Source organism: Muscardinus avellanarius, assembly GCF_963383645.1.
Source record: "Muscardinus avellanarius genome assembly, chromosome: 11".
Lineage (NCBI taxonomy): Eukaryota > Metazoa > Chordata > Mammalia > Rodentia > Gliridae > Muscardinus > Muscardinus avellanarius.
Genome location: NC_137797.1, coordinates 87,967,058 through 87,987,992, shown reverse-complemented (window position 1 = coordinate 87,987,992; position 20,935 = coordinate 87,967,058). Strand labels below are relative to the sequence as shown.

Below are 20,935 nucleotides of genomic sequence, written 5' to 3'. Positions count from 1 at the left end.
TTAGTATCTTGATGATTCCAGTTGTACAACTCTAAGTGTACAATGTAGAGCCGAAAAGTAGTTTTCATTAAAGAACCTTAAGTTTAGAGAACAGGACCTTTTTTTCCCCCATAAAAATATTTTATACAAAATAAAAACCTTATGGGCTCTCAAATTCCCATAGTTTGTTGTCCCAACTTTTCTTATTCCTCATATTTAAGAGAAGAGTGCTATGTTGGATTACATTTATTTATGCTAAAAATATGTACTATTATTTAAACATGGTATTTGGGACTTAAGCAATGATAAAAAGTAATCACCACTAGTTAAAAATTAAACAGGCAGAAAATGTTAACAAATTTAGCACAGTTGTTTCTTTTTTCTTTTGGTGGTACTGGGATTCCTGGAAACCCTCTACCTCTGGGCTTCACTCCCAGACCTATGGTTTTTATATTTTTTATTTGGAAACAGGGTCTCTGAAGCCAGCGAGGCTGGCTTAGAACCTGCGCGATCCTCCTGTCTCCACCTCCCAAGCGTGGGGATTACAAGCGTGTGCCACCATGCGCGGCTATCAGTTATGTTTATGGTCACTTTCTGAGATTAGTAATACTTAAAAAGGCACAATGAGGAGTAGATGCATAAGGTCTTGGAGCAGTATCTAGCCCAGTATTACTTGAGATGCTCTTGAGCTAAATAAAGAGAACTGGGGCAAACCCTCCTGGGCTGTGTCTTTCCCAATTTGATCCGAGATCTAGAGACTACTTTCCATGGCAGACAACTCACCTCTGAAACAAAGTATGTGGTAATATTTTAGTTTGAAATGTCCATACTTCTGAGCTAGTGATAAAAACTATGAATACGATAAAAATGTGAAATCAAGATAAGGTTCAATGGGACCGGATTAAAATGTTTTAAGAACTTACTATCTTTTGATAATTGTATGTTTCAATTCAATAACTCCACTGATCAAGTGTGCACATTCTGACTTTTGATTAAATAAAAACCTGGAATTAAAAACTTATCCGTCTTCTGGTGGTGATTTTGTTTAACTACTGATATTGCAGGTCACCCCACAAACCCCTAGCTCCAGGAAAAGAAAATCATCTTCCAAAGAATACTTTCATGCAAACCAAATCAAATCACAGAAATAACTGTTAAATGAAAATAAACATAAAAGTACATGCTTCACTTTTTTCTAACACTATTAGAGTTACGTTTACAAGTGTTCTGTCACATCAGAGTAATGACATGTATAGTTTTCTTGTGATGACTTAGCAAAAGTAGGTACCTATATGAAAGAAAACCTCTAATATGTTAAGTAGCCTGCATGAGGGCCAGTAAACAATGACTTTAATGTCCAATATATATAAAGCAATGGGAAAGAATATTCTAGTTTGAGAAGATTAAAGTACAAAGATACCTAAATTTTAAAAGAAATCTTGGCAATTCCTATATTCTACACCCACAATACCTGATACAGTATGGAATATTACAAGGTAGAAGATTGTCACTGCCTAAGGTGATCAATAATAGAAAAAAATTGAGGTAGGTAGGCACACAACTCAGAAAAATACATTTTGGGTACTGGGGATGGAACCCAGGGGTATTCTGCCCCCAAGTTACACCTCTAGCCCTATATTATTTTTTTTATTGTTTTTTGAAACAGGGTCTTGGTAGGTTGCTGGAAGTATAAGTTGCTGAGGTTGGCCTCAAACCATCATCCTCCTATCTGAGGAATTATAGGCATGTTACCATGCCTGGCACTCTTCACACAATTTTATTCTAGTCTAACTTCACTTCCAGTTAACAACATAGACTCTCAAGGTAAATAGGTCTCAACCCCAAGACTGTTATCTCATATGAATATAAAAATTATATTATACATATTATTACATTATACATTAGCCCAGTTTCCAAAAACATCAATAATTTTTAAATTCATAGGAATCACATAAAAATTTCTGAATGGCTAGTTTCCTAGAACTGCTATTTTTATGTCTGGGAATATAAGCAACTGTGTATGGTAAGAAGCACAATGGTGGTCTCATATGCACACAAAGAACTGTGCAAAAATGCTTATTACTTTTGTTTTTGTGGTACTGGGGATGGAACCCAGGGACATTCTACCCCCGAGGTACACCCTCAGCCCTATTTTGTTATTCTTTATTTTGAAACAGGGTCTCACCAAGTTGCAAAGGGCCTAAGTAGCTGAGGCTGTCTGCAACCCCAATCCTCCTGCCTTAGCCTCCCAAATGCTGGGATTACAAGCATGTACCACCATGCCCGGCTGCTACTTTTAAAATGTTTTCTAAAAACTATCGAAATACTAGTGATTAGATTTCAAGATGCAATTGGTTTCCTGAGAAGTATGGATTCTGCTGTAGTAAAGAATGCTTACTGAAATTGAGTTGAAATAAGCAGAAACTTCTCTCTTACACATTTTAGGTGTGTCTATTTCACTTAGAAGTACTTGGTTCTAAACTGGACTTGAATATGGATACAAAGATGTGAGAGTAACTGGGGTCAATTCTAGGAAAATACCTTTATGGAATTAAAAGCAGGACTGTGTGGGTGGGTGGGTGGGTGGAAAGGCTCAGTGGTAGAATGCTTGTCCAGCATGCTCACAGACCTGGGTTTACCAGCATGGGGCAGGGGTTAAAGGTTAAGTGTTTTATGTAGCTGTCTAAAAAAAGAAGACAAAGCCGGGCGTGGTGGCGCACGCTTGTAATCCCGGCGCTTGGGAGGCAGAGCCAGGAGGATGGCGCAGGTGAAGCCAGCCGCGCGCGCTGGCTTAGGAGACCCTGTTTCCAAATAAAAATGTAAAAATAGGTCTGGGAGTGTAGCCCGGAGGTAGAAGGGCTTTCAGGAACCCCAGTACCACCAAAAAAAAAAAAAAGAAGACAAAGATTTTGCAAAGCATTTATTACATATTTATATGCGCTATTGCTAGAGGTTTTGTTATAAAGGTCTACATTTGTTATAATTACTGTATATTTTCCCCTATGCCTTCTCATTCTGAGTTTTACACTTTGAAATTATTGTAAAATTGCATAAACAAGTTAAAATATTTGGATGTTATTTCCTTTTGTTAAACATCCAATAATACTTGAATTTGCCAAAACAACACTATTTAAGTAGTTCTCTGTAATCTTACTTGTACTCAATTCTTATAGGTATAGAGCCACTTGAATCAACCACCCAATTTTTATCACTCTTCTACCTTCAATAGAAAATATATAAAATCCAATCCTACAGAACAGTTTCCCTCCATCTAGAGGAAAAGCAAGTATAATCAAGTGATAAAGATCCAAGTAGTTTTCTTATTAGAAAAAAGTTTAAATATGAAGAATTGAAGCTTACTTGGCAGTATATGATCTTAATTCTTTTTATCAAGATTAAAACAAAGAAAATATCAAAGTTTTTATCAAGAGTAGAACAAATGTTTGTGGCTGAGACCCTAAATTGTTTCCTGTTTTTTTTCCTTTCTTAAAGTAAAAATTTAAAAGATAACCAAAAAATTTAAGGCATTATTATTTTGTAATAATGCAAAGTGGTTTCACAACTAAAAAAATATTTCAGGAAGGGGTAAAATACACTTTTACCATATAATGATAAGAGAACAGGAGTATGAATCCAGGCATTATACCACAGGTAGTAAACATAATTTACTACCTTTTCTTTTCTTTTCTTTTTTTTTTTTTTTTTTTGTGGTACTAGAAATGGAACCCAGGGGCATTCTACCTCTGAGCTACAACCCCAGCCCTATTTTTTCTTTATTTTGAAATAGGGGCTCACTGACTTGTAAAGGGCCTCACTAAGTAGCTGAGGCTGTCCATGAACCGCGGTCCTCCAGTCTCGGCCTCCTAAATGCTGGGATTACAAGCGTGCGCCACCACTCCTGGCTCCATTTTTATTTTGATGGTGTTGAAAATGGTTAACTCACAGTTTGTGGAAGGTTTGCTAGAGCTCAAAAAAGAAGGAAAGGTTCTAAGTTAAATGACACTCTGAAATTTTAAAGATTCTAAGGTTCAGGCTTAAATAATTTTTAACAATGAAAAATATGCACCTTGCTTGCAAGTGTAAACTGAATTTTGAAGCAGAGGAGTTGTATATAAATTTACTTCCTGGTACTTAAATTACTAATCCATAGCATAAAAAAGTAAAAGTATAGTTTGCACTTCTACTATTAGGTTTTAGTAACTCTTTATAAGTTCCAAAGTTAAGAGTGTATCAAAGATTGCAAATATTGTTTGTATTAGTAAAGTACTAATTATAAAAATAGAATCTTTTTCATCAAAAACTGTACAAGAAAAGTATGTTAATCACCTAAGTTGAGAATTAGGTAATTTTGTAATTCTGACTAAAACTGAGTTAAGCTTTTCCTAAGAGGTAGTCTGAAGTGTACAAATACTACAACAGTGAATTACTCAGCTAAATATTAACTCTTCTTTATAAGCCAATGTACACGAACATAATTTAAAAACACATTGCAAATAAGTCTCAGATTTTAAAATATAGAGATGGGAACATAGATAGATATTATGAATATTTTAACAGAATGAAAAGAATGGGATTGTGTAATAAAGTTGGGTACCTTGGCTGGAGGGACCCACAAAGGTAGGAAAAAGTTGCATAGCAGGCAGGTCAGTAAAGTGGATTTCTGAGATGGAAAAGAAACAGTTGGTGGGACCAAAAACTCCCCACAAAACCTATTATGTAGTTACTCTTCATCATCTGAATGGCTGGTCAGGATTTTAATTCCTTCAATGCCCCAAATCTGACCCTATTTGAAGAGTTTCAGACACAAGTCTCACTAAAAAATGAAAATCAATGGCAAAGCAGGATTTTGTTCTAATGAAATTCCTTTATAAAGTTTTAATGGGACATTAATCTCATCAAAACGTTAATGTGGTAATCAAAAAACTTGGAAATTAAAATCATGTATCAAAATAATTTTAAACATTTTTAAAGATAATTATAACCCTGAAAGTAACCCTAAATTAGTACTCCCATCCCATTATTAAAGAAACCCCTAAAGTTTGATTTTTCTGACAAGATGTAAAAGACAATCATTTTAAAATAGCTACAAATCTAATTAAAATTCGTTTTAAAACATATTTTATTAGTTTCTAACCCATTTTATTAAAAATAACATTTTTTAAAAATCGTATCTAAATGAGGCTCATTTATTATTCAGAATTTTTGAGATTCAAAAATCTCTTAAAACATGGTATATTGATTAGCTAACTCCATGGCTCTTAATGTCTTTGTGTATTTTAAATAAGATGCAGTTTTCTGCAAAATACCATTCTACATGAACGATATTATCTCAAAGCAGTTTTGTCATGATTTCACCTTCTCTCCATTAGTATTATCTAACATCTTTTCAAGAAAGTCTGCTTTTGTCTTAAAAAAAAAAAATCACGTGAAAATCCGTAACTTTCGACCTGCCACTCTAAAACCTCCTTTTTAAATCTAATTGCTTGGCCATATTTGTTAGGACTAAAATCTAGCCTTTTGGAAACAGTTCAAATAATGCTGTACCTATATATGAAGGTGACACTAACAATTTCACTAACATGACAGTGCAGGGAATGAGGTGGAATCCAGAGAGAAGCACACCAAGTGTTTGTATCACACTGAACCTCGCTATCACGTATCATCACAATGCACCAATAAAAGTATATTTTAAAAAACCTAGTCTTTTGGTTTCATTACCTACCTGGAATCTTGTGTCCCCATTTCCCTCAAAGATTTACACTCTGGGGATTGATGGTTCTTCTATTACTAAATATTACAAAAGGAAGACTGATATTGGCACATATATTCCAAATATAGTTTTTAATGGCACCTGAATGATATGATAGCTCCCTCCATTATTTTAACCTTTTATATTCTGAAAATTTAAAACCAGTCCTTAAATAATAGAAAGAACAATACAACCTAATACAATATTTTTCACATTCAGGATACCCTGAACGCAGTATTTCCTTCATAATTCAGTTTTACAGTTTCACGGACAGTTTCATATGGCACCTCTCAGATCGGACATTATCTTGTCATACTTAAAAATTTGCCTCATACTTCTATTTTAATTAGTTACCCTGTTCCCCACTCAGCACATATATAAAATACTCTATACTTCCTCATGTTTTACAAATTGATAATTCTCATCATCAGAAATGGATCTTTTTATTTCCCCATGTCTCCCAAATTATACCAATAATATAATGGTCAGATTAGGAAAACTAGCATCTTTTGTAAAAAAACATGTGCTTTCTTCTCCCTGCATATTCTCTACTACATAACTTGTGAGTGATGCCTCTGTTAACGTATCATACCATTTACATATCTGCCCTTGGGAGGTTTCACCTTTGTCTTTTAAGATTCTACCTTGAACAGTTAGAAAAGTCAATAACCAGAGTTAGAGAACGCAGTTGTCTTCCTAAGACCAAAGCAGCGGACAGAGGGTCCTCTCTATATGGCTTGACATTAATATGGCTGTGACATAGGCACTAGTCCCTGCTTTTATTGATTAACAATATGACCTGATCACAATTGTTTAAAGTCTAGACTACTTTTCCATATGTTTTACATATTTTATTCCGACATCATATCTTTTAAAAACAAAAGGACGCAAACATTTTGCACTCGTCAATGCCTGTTTCTTTAGATGTGGTTTCACTTCCTTCCTTCAGGCTTTTGTCACCAAGAAGCAAGGTCAGAGTCTGACCCTGTCCATGTGCTGTGAAAATACCAGCAAACATCTTCAAAGCAATACTCCAGCTGGGTTTAGTCAGTGATTAGCTGCATAATTTCTTCTAGGACATTTGTAACAGACACAACATAGTATTTCAGTTTTTTTTTTTCCATTTTTTCTCTCTTTTTTAAATAAGTGTGTTTCCAGGTTCTCATTCTTATTTTCTTTTCTTTGAATATATTGCACAATATTTTATTATTAAAAAAGATTTTATGTCTCAGGCAAAAAAGTTTTTCCCCTTCACACAGGAGGTGCTAATGTGTATTATTTTCTAAAGGAGGTAAGTGGTTGTCTGTGTGGCCATCCTCAAAGGGAACCTATAAGAAGAGAAAAAAAGACCAGCTCATTGGCTTTATTTCTTAATTACTTTCTATAAACACAAAACTTTAACTCAGACAATTCCTTTCAGACACCAGGAACAACTACTTAGATTTAGCAATGGTACTGTGACTTAGAGATCAGCGCCATGTACACGATCAACACTTACAGAATGGACAGGTTTATAGGCTCCAAGTCTGAAACGACAGCAAACTATTTCAACTATAAATTTTCCAATTCCATGTAACATGCCTGTAATAAACAATGAGTATGTGCTTTTAATTATTCTGAAATTGCTATATAACAATTAAAAAATGAAATTAAAATTTGAAAAGAATAAGAAACTAAGCAGTCTGCATTATCACGTCCATAGTAAAAGATATTTAAATTTAAAAGAGGATTTCTCAAAAATCACAAGGCTACATAATTTATGACCTTGACACAATCTCTTCAAGGTTTTTCCCATAATTCCAAAAATAAATGACATTAACAACACACAATTTAAATGAATTACAAAGTACAGAATAAAAGCTATTCATTTGTTTAAAAAATATGATTTCAAGTACATAAATTCCCCAACTCCATTTAATACTAAATAGGAACTGAAGATAAAAAAGGAACTGTTTCTTTATTATATCTACTGTACTGAACTCTCAAATTTTCATGATAATTCTGCAAAATGATCTTTGAGAGAATTCCAAATTTAAGGCCAAAAAATAAAACATAATTGTATAAATAATCTGGTTCCACATACTACATAGCTCAAATTACCATTAAGATTTTAGGGAATATACTAATAAAAATACCTTAAATGAAAAGGGAATTTACAGTCAAGTGACTATTTCTAGGCATTTTCTCATTTAACTCTTAGATACTGATTTTTAAGGATGACAAAACAATTTCAGAAAAGGTACATAATTCATTCAAGGCTACCACCAAGTAAATGGCGGAACCTGGACAATTTTAGTTGTAACTTACCATAAAACCTCCCTTAAATTACTGAACACTAGGACATCATTATGTTTAATGGTTAAATGATATAATTTTAGAGCTTTGGAATTAACTTTAAAGAAAAAATTCTTCAAATATTAAAACATAAGTGTGTATATCTTGTCCCTTTTTAAAGGGAAGCACTTAAATGTAATAAATTTTTAGAAATGACACAAAGAAATGAATGTTAACCTGTTGTTGAAAAGATTCCTCCAACAATACCACACAGCCTTACAAAAAACTGCCAGAATGGCATATGCTCCTCAGTAACTGTCACCATAAGAGAACTGAGATCGTATTTCATAAATATCCCAGAGACTCCATGGCTGCCTGCAGCATGGTTAATGACACGTTCCTAAAAGGAAGGCAAAGGAAGGAGAGGGAAGGAAGAGAAAAACAGAATTCATGTCTTTTGATTGGTAACATAAAAATTCAATATTCGGCCCCACAGCTCTATTATACAAGATGTACAAAATTCTTTATGAATTGTCCTTTCAAATTAAGCTCTTCAGAGGTAATTACTCAATATTCTTAGTGGGCTTAGTTGAAACTATCAAAAGGGCAAAGTAATTCTTGTTTATTTCCCCCCAAAAGATCACTTTATATACAAGTTTTCTACCCAGTTCATGTGCTACAACTGTTATGTTCAGCACTGACCAAATCAATGAAGTTTACTTTTTTTGTTTTTTGAGGTACTGGGGATGGAACCCAGGGGCATTCTACCTCCGAGCTACACCCTCGGTCCTATGTTTTATTCTTTATTTTGAAACAGTCTCACTGAGTTGCAAAGGGCCTCACTAAGTAGCTGAGGCTGTCTGTCAGCCACGATCCTCCTGTCTCAGCCTTCCAAATGCCTGGATTACAAGAGTGTGCCCCCACACCCAGTTTTGAAGTTTACATATTGACATACTTTTATAATACTTTTTTGCTAAGAATTCACAAAATAACTGTATTTCCTGTCACACGGTCAAATTAAAGGAAGTAATTTCATTTTCTATTGTTCTTTTAAACTATATAAGATATAATAAGAAAAAATAAAAATACATTAAGTAAAAAATATAGTACTTGACTAGGATTCTAAGTATGCACCACCATGCCTGGCTGATACTGAAACTTTTAAAAAATAAAAAGGAATTTGTAAGTGAGGGATAAAAAAATATATAGTACTTGAGCAAATGGTTCAGTTTTTAAAGGGTATTTATAAAAGAATGCAACTATAATTATAAATCTACCACAGTGTACACACTAAGCAGAAGATGAATATATATTTCATTCTATCCTGTTTATACTTCAAAAATCAAGTTTTTAATCTTCAATAAATTCCTATTATAGCCCCAAACAACTATGCTACTATAGTGCATTGTTATGACTTCTATGCCAGACTTTATCTATTTTTACTAATTTTTAATTAAATTGCATGCTTTAGGACACATTAGTACTACAGTCATTAGGAATTATACTACTAAGGGAATCTAAAGCAATTTTATGCGGGACATTATAAAACCCCTTCCTCTATTATTACCCCAGTAGAGCCTTGTAAGCAACTGATCAAATTTCAAATAAGGACTTCATCTTCAAGCTCTAAATGCTCATATCCTGCTTCAGTTATAAACAAACTGTTCCTACCTGTAAGGGTGAGAGGTTGAATTAGGGATCCAGATATCCTTGCCCCTCATTCCTGCTCTTTACCCATCAATCCTATTCAGTTACTCTAATCAGCACAAATACATCCCTCAAAGGTTCAAAAGCTCTAGGATTCTACTATGTATTTTAGTCTTTTTGATTTAATTTTGTTGTGTTTAAATATATCTTGGAGATAATATCTTATAAGTATATAGAGCTCTTCCTTATTCTTCATTTTGTATTTAGATGGTGTTCCACTGTGCAGATGTAAAATCTGAGCTATTTCTAGTCTTCGGCCATTATAAATAACAATATAACAGCTTCCTACACACAATACTTTTTTGTATTTTTCCCATTGCATCTTGAGAACAAATTTCTGAGAGAGGTGGACTGCTGGGTCAAAGGGTAAATGCATACACAATTTTGAAGATACTGCCAAACATTTTCCAGGGATATTATGTCATTTTGCATTCTATAAGCAAAGTATGTGTACCTGTTTTCTCCAAAACTTTGCCAACTCTGTATACTGTTTTTCAGGTGTTCCTCAGTCTTATAGGTGAGAAATAACATATTACATTCCCCTCAGAAATGTTGAGAAACCCAATACATACTTGTATACACTATGGTCTGTGAATGTGTGTACATATACAGAAAAATATACAAATGTACCCAATTGTATGTACTTGGGTTAGTTTTTCTTCCTGAACTACTTGAAAAGTAAAATACGTAATACTTTCCCCTACAAACAATATCTAATTTCAGAAGAACAAGGAAAAATTTCCACTACCATTGAAGACCTCATAATAAGTAAAAAGAGTATCAGCTGAGTGTGGTGCCACATGCTGGTAATCCCAGTACTTGGAGACTAAGACAGGAGGATCACAGATTTGTGGCCAGCCTCAGCAAGTAGTGAGACTCTCCTCAACCTAGCAAGACTGTTTCAAAATTAAAATAAAAGAGTGTTGAGCTGTAGCTCGGAGGTAGAATGTCCCTGCATTCATTTCCTTATACCACCAAAATAATAAATAAATAAATAAATAAATAAATAAATAAATAAAATAATTTTAAAAAATCCAAGAAAACTACATATGGAAGAAAGTAAATCTTAAAAAGCACTTAAAATTTTGCCTTAGAAGTGATCTGGATACTAGTATTTAAACTTTATTTTTTTCAGTGTGCCACCACACTCAATGAATATTTATCCTTCTGAAAGACAAAAATAACAAAATAATGACTGGGGTATAGTAGCACAGTAATACAGCACTTGCCTAGCACATGTAAGACCCTGGATTTGACCCCCAGCATCAAATTAAAAAAAGAAAAAGGTGAGAAATCTGTTAAATTATTCTAGGCTGTATAATTCTAAACCCCTACTACTCCTCATTGGCAGTATTGTTTAAAAAACATTCTATTCTGAGGCTGCAAACCACTCTTCCTATCAAATGAAAACAAAGCATTAATTTAGAAAAGTGAAACCTCTAAATTGGCCATCTGATTTGAAATAATCATGTTCCAGAGAAGGAACATTTATTAAAAAATACAGAAGTCACAAAACCTTCTGATAAGAACTGCTTATAAGAATATTATAAAATAAAAGACACTGAGAATCAAACAACTAATGCCATCACAATTTCAAATTAAAATACATTCTTTTCTTTTTATGGAACTTAATAATACCCATTTCTGACATGTTCTGGCTTAAAATAAAATTCTAATTCATTTCAAAATTTCTACATATTTTAAAATGGGGATGGCACCAACTAAAACCCCAACATTGTAGCTATGGGGCTGTAAAATGCTAACAAAAAACAAAAATTATCAATTCGAACCAACTTACCCTTTCTGTCACGGAAAACTGATGGGTGTCTGCTGAAATTTTATATGTATGTAACTTTGTTGGCACAACTGTAATAAAATATTGGAACATTTGGTTGTCTAAAATAAAAACAAATGTGTTTTTTCATTAATCCAGTAGCAAAGAAACTACTGCCAAATATATCCTTCTTTTATTAACTTTGAAATATAATATCACATTTGACTTAATGTCTAATAAGCAATTTTAAAAGAAGCAATGAAGATAAAAGTCATATTTGGTAAAACAAGTTCTCAGTCAGCATAAAATGGGTGTTATCTATGCATGTGCCAGTATGGGCGCAGATGCATACATCACACACACACACACACACACACACACACACACACACACACACACTCTCTTAAAAAAGATGAACTTAGCCCTTAAAATCATATTCTTCTTACATGAAACATGAAAAAATAAAGGTAATGTTATAGTAGAAAACTAATCACAATAAAATAAAATTACAATAGTATAATCATCCCAATTTTCAGCTCTTGCTAATATCCTAAGATATACTACTAAACAGAAAAGAAAGCTGACTAGATTTTGAATAAATATAAGGAATTGATACCATAACAGAAAGGTAACTAAATAAACTACTCAATGATAATTGTGCAATATAAAAGATCATGTTTATAGTTATTAGGCATCTATAGGTTTAATATAAACAACAAATACCAGTATATTACCAATTACTAATGAATTTTAAGCAATTAAGAGTTCACACAGGAAAATACATGTTCATGCTCTAGGACTATATTCAAAAAACTTTGAATAAGTTTATCTACTTAGAGTGAGCAAGGGATCTCATGGCATTTTGAACTGAAACCTTATGTACTTTATACATGTTGTCTTTGAAACCAAAGTGTGTATAAATAATGGAAAATAATTTATTGTAGCAGCTTTCAAAATATTAAAGAAACACCTGAAGAGTTTCTTCAAAATAAAAGTCCAGGCCTTTCCTCAAGATAATCTCATTCAAATGGACAAAGAGCTCAGGAAGATACACTTTTCACAAAGACTCCAAGAATTCTGATGGAATTCAGCCGTGTGTGTGTGTGTGTGTGTGTGTGTGTGTGTGTGTGTGTGTGTGTGTTTACTGGGGATGGAATCCAGAGGCATTGTACCTCCGAGCTATACCCCCATCCCTATTTTTTAGTTTTCTTTTCTTTTTTTTTTTTTTAAACAGGGTCTGAGTTGCGCAAGGCCTAAGTAGCTGAGACTGCCCATGAACTGCGATCCTCAGGTCTCCGCCTCCGGAATGCTGGAATTACAAGCATGAGCCACCACATCCAGCAGCCCAGTACTCTTTCCTTTGCTGTACAGCTCTTCAGTTTAATGCAATTCCACATACTGATTTGCCGTTTACTTTCTTGTGCCTTTGGGGTCTTGCTGAGAAAGTGTTTATCTGTGCCTGTGTGTTGCAGTGTTGGACCTATACCCTCTTTAAGGAGCCTCAAGGTCTCTGGTCTAATTTCCAAGTCTTTGGTCCATCCTGAATTGACTCTTGTGCAGGGTGAAAACGTGGGGTTTATTTCCATTTTTCTGCATATGGTTAAACAGTTTTGCCAACACCATTTTTTGAACAGGCTATCTTTTTTCCAGTATATGTTTTGGCTCCTTTGTCAAAAATTGGCTGTAAATATGTGGATTTGTTTCTGAGTCTTCTATTCTGCTCCACTGGTCTGTATATGTTTTTGTGCCAGTGCCATGCTGTTTTTATTACTATGGCTTTGTAGTTTAAAGTCAGGTACTGAGATTCTTGCTACATGTTTTTGTTTCTGAGCACTACTTTGGCTATTTTGGGTTTTTTGTTGTTCCAAACAAATTTAAGGACTGATTTTTCTATCTGTTGAGAAATGATCTTGGTAATTTAATGGGTATTGTGATGAATCTATAGATCAGTTTTGGAAGTATGTCCATTCTGATGATATTTATTCTGCCTATCCAGGAACATGGAAGATCTTTCCATCTTCTATGGTCTTCTTCGATTTCTTTTTTCAATGTTTTATAATTTTCTTTGTAGAGGTCTTTTACCTCCTTGGTTAAGTTTATTCCTAAGTATTTTATTTGTTTGTTGGAAATCCTGAGTAGAAGTGTTTTCTGGATTTATTTTCCCAGTGGATTTATTGTGGGTATAAAGAAAAGCTTCTGATTTTTTATTTTTATTTACTTATATATTTATTTATTTATTTGGTGGTACTGGGGTTCCTGGAAACCCTTCTACCTCCGGGCTACACTCCCAGACCTATTTTATATTTTTTATTTGGAAACAGGGTCTCTTAAGCCAGCAAGGCTGGCTTCAAACCTGTGCAATCCTCCTGTCTCTGCCTCCCAAGCACTGGGATTACAAGCGTGCGCCACCACGCCTGGCAGCTTCTTATTTTTTAAGATTGATTTTTTAAATCCAGACACTTTGCTGAATTTGTTAAGTTCTATAAGCCTCTTTGTTGGCTTTGCTGGATTTTCTTAGTATCATGTCATCTGCAACTGGCTAGAGTCTCAAGTACTATATTAAAAAGAAGTGGTGATAATGGACGTCCTTATCTTAAAATTTCAGCACTAAGAACACAAATAACCCAATCAAAAAATGGGCAAGTGAACTAAACAGACACTTCACTAAGGGAGAAATTCAAATGGCCAATAAATGCATGAAAAAATGCTCAACATCATTTTTAATCAGAAAGATGCAAATCAAAACTACCCTGAGATTTCAGCTAACTCCAACTAGAATGGCAATCATTCAAAACACAAACAACAACAAATGCTGACAAGGATTTGGAGAAGCGGGAACTCTAATACATTATTGGTGGGATTGCAAATGGAAACAAACTTACCACATGATCCAGCAATACCACTTCTGGGTATCTACCCAAAAGAAAGAAAACCAAACTACCAAACTAATGCATGTGTATCTATGTCCATAGCTACACAATTCACCATTGACAAACTGTGGAACCAATTGAGATGTCCATCAACAGACAAATGAATTACAAAACTATGGGATATGTATGCAATGAAATTTTACTCAGCTATAAAGAAAAAAACAATTACTTCATTTACAGAGAAATGGATAGAGGTGGAGGACATTATGCAAAATGAGATTAGCCAGTCACAAAAAATAAGAAACCGGATGCTCTCCCTAATATGCAGAAGATAGGGAGAAAATGGGTCATAGGAGGAACTCTAGACAAAGGAGATTCTATAGATGAGCAAATAAGGTGACCTAACTGAAGAGAGGGGAGGGGAGGGAAACTCTCTAATGCACATGATGTACTTTAACAAACATATCAATGTCAATCATTAAGCTAAACATGAGAAGGAGGGAGGGGAAGGGAATGGGGTGGGAATTGGATAAGGGCTAATTGCGTGATGTGTGCATGTATGTCTCCACCATCTTGCATACCATGAAGATGTATGAATACAATGCACCAATAAAATTAAGGAAAAAAACAGGAACTCTATAGAAAATCTTTCCATAAATTAAGTACAAATTATTGGGAATACAAACTCACATATAATTAGTGTTTTGCCAATAACACATTTGGCAGCTCTAGATAAATCAACCATAATTTCTAATTTTCTCAACAAGGGCAAGGAAGACAAGGTGGTATCTATGATGAACTGAACAGAGAATGCCCTACATAAATAGGCAGGCATTCATCCATTTGTAGAACCACCATTATATAAAGATTTCAAGAATCAGCAATTGTATATGTGTGATCTTCAGAAAATTAGGTGTACCATCAAATTAAACCTATTTTAAAACACTACAGACCAACAAATATGTCTATGAGGCAACCCTGGGCTGTGGAAGAATTTACTGTTTGTTCACATTTCTCCCTCCCTGTTTTGCCATAGTTCACTAAGAGTGGAATTTATTTCTTCTCTACTAGTCTAGTCCAAGGGAGGTGAGTCCGGCAGAAGCCTGACAGACCCAAAGTTCTTAGAATTAGCTTTCAGAATGAGGCCTTTCTACTAAGGAATTGTATAACTTTTGGCACAAGGAGTCAAAACTTTTGAGTGTGCATTAAAAGAAACTGTGTTAAAGTTGGAAATATGAAAACCTATAGGTTCCCTACTTTACAATGGAATGGATGCAGGCTGAGAAAAGTGTTTAAGTCAGGTGTGGCGGTACACACCTATAATTCTAGTATTTGGGAGGCTGAGACAAAGGGATTGCAGGTTTGTGGCTAGTTTTCAGCAACTCTGAGGCCTTCTGCAACTTAGTGAGACCCTGGTTCAAAACAAAGAATAAAAATAAGGCTGGAGGTGTAGCTTAGACGGTAGAATGCCCCTGGGATCCATCCCCAATGCCCGTCTTTTTTCTTTTTTTTTGGGGGGGGGGGCACAAACCTCTTGCTGAGCAACATAGCCACAGGTGCTGAGTTGCAACATGACGACACCAGGACATGACCCAGGCAGGTCACTCAAGAAGACCATGGCCTTCGATTTAGAGAGGAAGATTTCTGCATGTTCCTATCTTTGGTAAAATAAAATCTCGTACTCCTTTGCAATTGAAGATTTGGGTTTCAAAACTACTTTTTATTTTCTTCATAGTCAATTATTCTAACACTTATCACTACATATTTTTAACTCATTATCTGATTCCCTATTGAAATATGTACTCTGTGAGGAGCAAGCACTACGTCTACATTGTACAAATTTTAAATGTAGGGTTCAATATATCTTGACAAAAGTATTCATCCTTATTACTGACACCAAATCAAAATATAAAATATTTTCAAAGCCTCAAAAAAATTCTATTTCAATTCCACATGGCAGTCAATCCTTTTTACCTTTAGTTGTAGGCCAACCACTGACCTGCCTTGTACTGTCATACACTGGCTTTGTCTATTCTAGAGTTTCAAATAAATGGAAATACATTTTGCATGACTGTATACAGTATGAATAGTTTTTCTGTGGCTAGCCTCTTTGCTATTATGGTTAGACACAGAATGGCCTCTGGAAGAGCTCATAAGTTGGTGTTTGGAGTCGACATTACAGCTAGGAGAGTGGTAACCCCAGTAGTAGATAAATCCATCATAATGTAGATAAATCAGTTAGATAAATAAATCCAGTAGATAAATTAATCTTAACTAAGATGGATTTATCTGGGTGGTAGCCTAGTCCAGTAGGGTGTAGCTGGAGAGGTGAGTCCCTGGGGGTGAGGCCTTGGGGATGATTATGGTTCCTCCTCCCCTCACTTTCTCTCTAGCTTCCAGCCACCATGATGTGAGGAGCACAGCCCATGTGCTCTGGCTCTCTCTCTCTGCTTCGTGCCACCAAGCCCTGAGATCTGAGGTCCCTGGCCTCACATGTACTGAACCTAAAACTGTAAGAATATGAATCTTCTTTCCTCTAAGTTATGTGGTCAATCTTTTAGATTATGGCTATACGAATGAAGAATGTTGAATGGAATATTTGCTCAAGACAAATCAATTATTTCTTCCAATCCAGTTTTTCTGTCTCTATCTCTAGTATAGGAGAGGAAAGAGTAAAACTACTGACAGGGGGTGAGGGTGTGTAGTTTCTTCAAACACTATCATTAAACAAGCCTCTAACAAAAATAAAGCTAAGTGTGTTTCAAATTCATTTTTCCTTCACCATTTACATGTACCACAAGAACGCTCAAAAACAAAGTTTTTTATTAGATTATCTTCAAATATTCCCACAGATAATATGAAGGCAAAAAACTGCTAGCTTTGCCCATACTAATAGATAGCTTGTGAACTGCAGATAAGTCTTCATTTTCATCCTCTGATAGAAGGTGAACTGCTCACTCTGTGCTGTTTTGAGGGGCTTTACGAATAAATTTCTATCATGTCAAAAACAAAAACCTTTTAAGCTGTGGTCATGGGACTACTACAGATTTGTCTAATGTTAATTCAGAAAAATCCTCTAAGTTTCTTAGAAATCATAATAGCCAGAAAAGATTAAAATGATTTTTGTTACAAGTCATGGATTGTTCCAAAGGTTATAGTCTGTACAGTATTAAAGGCACTGTAAGTAACCCAGTACAATACTTCTTGACAATATCAAGGAGGGGCTAGTTACATGATACCACAGATTTATAACAGTGATTTTTTAGAGGGTCTGTTTCTTCAGAATAAGAGGTGTAATAGAACACATATCAGGAAGACAAACATACCTGCTTTAAAGCTTTGAATAACCTGTTCATACCCATCTGGTGGCATTTCATAATGTAACTCTAAATATGCCTTAGTCTTTCTGAATTTAGGAACAAATGAGTTTTAAAACAGCCCTTGAAAAGTAATATGTTTATATTTAGTAGAAATTCTACACAAAAGTTTGTATTTTATTTTAGTGCCTTGAAACAAAGTACTGACCAACATGTTTTCAAATGAGCATCTCTTAGGTATAATACATTTGGTATAATGCATTTTAGCACAGAATAAAGATATACTTAGATCATAAAGTGAGGCTATACTGAATAAAGTTTGTAATTCTGAGAATGTTTCTATTCACACATTTCCAAATTTAGTACACTAAGTTTGCCTATGTGAAACATTCTCTTGTAAACATAAAATACTCATAAATCTAAGTCAGTATTTGATGTCAAATATTTTAATGTATCTGATTATAACACTTTGCTAAAGGATTAAAAATATTAATAAACCTGAAAACAATAGACCCACTTAAGTAATAACAACAAAATATCCACTTAAATAAAAAAAATGAATCATTAATTATAGTTTTATAAAAGCTAAAATTCCTAGTAGTTGAAAAAGCTTTAGAAGTCCATAAAAAGTCCAATAGGTGGTGTATGACATACAGTTTGAGAAGTTAAGCAGAGAAAAGTCAGTCAAAAATCTTCAGAAAACTTGAGTGGACTACTTACTACTAAACTAAAAAAAATTGCTCTAAATTTGAATAAACTGATATTCTAATTGGAATTGAGAGTTAAAAAAAAAAAAAAACAGAAATGCTACCTGTCCTTTAATGTACTCCATTTAACTAAATTCATAACTAAGCCACTTTGGAAAACTCTAGGTTTCTTAGGCTTTTAAAATTCTCCAGAAAGGTTTCTAAAATGGTAACTATGCATTTCAGAACTTTGAACCTATACAAGGAAGAGAATTTTTTTGTAATGTTGAAATATTTTTGCTTTCATTCACCTTGGTGAATATGAAAAAGTGGTTATGCCCTATGAAAACATTAACCTTTCATATATTTAGAATTTCTGAATTCTCTGTCTTATACATCCGTAACTCTAATTTCTTTATTCTGTTCAATGACTTCTTTTTTTATTGTTTTTTTCTTGTTTTGGTGGTACTGGGGATTGAAGCCAGGGCCATATATGTGCCAGACAAATGCTCTACCATTAAGCTACATTCCCAACCATTTTTCAAAACTTTTTACTTTGAGACAAGGTCTTAATAAGTTGACCTAGCTGGCCTCAAGCTTGCAATCATCTTATATCAGCCTCCCAAGTAATTGGTATTACAAGCATGTGCCACCATGCTTGTAATAGTTGTTCTACTGTACAACTTTTTTTTTATGGTACTAGGGTTCCTGGAAGCCCTTCTACCTCCGGGCTACACTCCCAGACCTATTTTATATTTTTATTTAGAAACAGGGTCTCTTAAACCAGCGAGGCTGGCTCTGAACCAGAGCGATCCTCCTGTCTCCGCCTCCCAAGCGCGGGGATTACAAGTATGCGCCACTACGCCTCACTACAACTTATTTTTTAACATTCAAATTTCATGCACTTACAGGACAAATTCTCCCCATATTCATAAGCCACCTAAAGATGATCTTTTTACAAGAATATGAAAAGCAATTATTAAAGATGTACTAATATTAGTTATATGAACAATTTCCTACATGTAAATTCAAAGATTAATTATTAAATACTTACGATCTATAGCAATTTTTTCAGTTCCATCTAACGGATTAATAATTCCTGGAACAAGCTCTCCAAACGACAAATGATCTATTCTGTGAGAAAAGTTGTAAGCTAAAAGACAAAAACCAAAGTCAACTAAGTACAGAAATTCAAACCTATACATTACACATTAGTTTACATTCTTATCTATTCCAAAACTTGTAGGAATACAGTATTTAAAATAATAGCATGTTATAAGAAACGTATATGAGAATTAAATGTCCAAGAATTAAATTCTGATTTTAAATGCTATATTTAAATTTGATGTTACATAGAAATTAACTCTTAAGAAATATTACATTTAATCCTTATAGCCAAAAAAGGGCATCTTTCCTGATCCCAAACACCATATAGTCTACAAGAGTACACTATTTATTTATTTCTTTATGTATTTATTTTTGTGGTCCTGGGGATGGACCCAGGGGCCTCTACCTCCGGGCTACACCCCCGACCTATTTTATATTTCATTTGGAAACATAGAGTCTCACTAAGTTGCTGAGAGCCTCACCAAGTAGCTGAGACTGGCTTCGAACCTGTGTAATCCTCCGTGTCTCAGCCTCCCAAGTACTGGGATAACAAGTGTGGGCCACCATGCCCGGCTAGGAGTGCACTATTAGAAGAAGTAAGCTGATGCTTAAAGCTGATGCTTACTTAGGCAAATGATGAAACTGATTCCATGTATTTTTAATGCACACACTCATAACCAAGTTTATTTTTATAGAATGTATTTTGTTCTCTAAAGCAGACTTCAAATATATTCTCTTCCATTGTCTATGAAAATTAGCTGAAATGTGTAGAAAGTACAACTAGACTCTACATAACCTTAGCAATATCTGAGCCATTAGCAAATAGAAATATGGGTCACTTAAAGAGAAAATATCCAAAATTTTAATAATGTATTTTCTCCTTTTGCTGGATGTTTTTAATGCAGCTTATATTCAAAACTTTACCCATACTGCATTAAAACAAATAACACATACAAGAAACCCCACTTTTTTCTCAAGGACTGAAAAGATTTTCAGAAGCTGCTTACAGTCATGGTTGACAAGTGCTGCCAAATGTGCATGACCTCGAGGATGTGGAATTGCCCTGAAAGGAGGAAAAATATATTAAAGTAATACCACTTCAGTATGTAGCTAATTAACATCAGTAAGTCACATAACTGTAGTACAAACTAAGAATGCATTTGGCCAATGATTAGGCAAATAAGCCTTGTCTTGGAAAAGCAATAAACTAGAGGTTGACAAACTCTTTTCTGTAAAGACCTAGACAGTAAATATTTTAGGTTTTGTGGGCCAAGATGCAAAATCAAGGATATTGTGTAGTCATTAATGTAATGAAAATAGACATTTTTACAAACATTTACTGAGGAAAGTACAAACAGGAGTAACTGAGTATTTTTTTTTATTACAAGTATTTTGCAGAGTCACTACATTTTCCTTACTAGACTCTATAGACTTTAACATCCCTATTTTCAAAACTGGCCACAAATATTTGT

At 34.4% G+C, this 20,935-nt stretch overlaps 1 protein-coding gene across 1 annotated transcript in view; it reads right to left on the bottom strand.

Moving 5' to 3' along the window:
- Positions 1-6,847: 6,847 nt before the first annotated feature.
- The window catches only part of ERGIC2 (ERGIC and golgi 2), a gene marked incomplete at its 5' end in the record, with an annotated part of 34,020 nt that continues 19,932 nt past the window's right edge, over positions 6,848-20,935 (bottom strand). The window contains 6 exons of the mRNA XM_080705185.1: positions 6,848-7,056; positions 7,227-7,309; positions 8,240-8,402; positions 11,508-11,605; positions 19,411-19,509; positions 20,471-20,526. Coding sequence (XP_080561311.1) covers positions 6,994-7,056; positions 7,227-7,309; positions 8,240-8,402; positions 11,508-11,605; positions 19,411-19,509; positions 20,471-20,526 — 562 coding nt within the window. The 3' untranslated portion in view covers positions 6,848-6,993. The remainder of the gene's footprint in view (positions 7,057-7,226; positions 7,310-8,239; positions 8,403-11,507; positions 11,606-19,410; positions 19,510-20,470; positions 20,527-20,935) is intronic.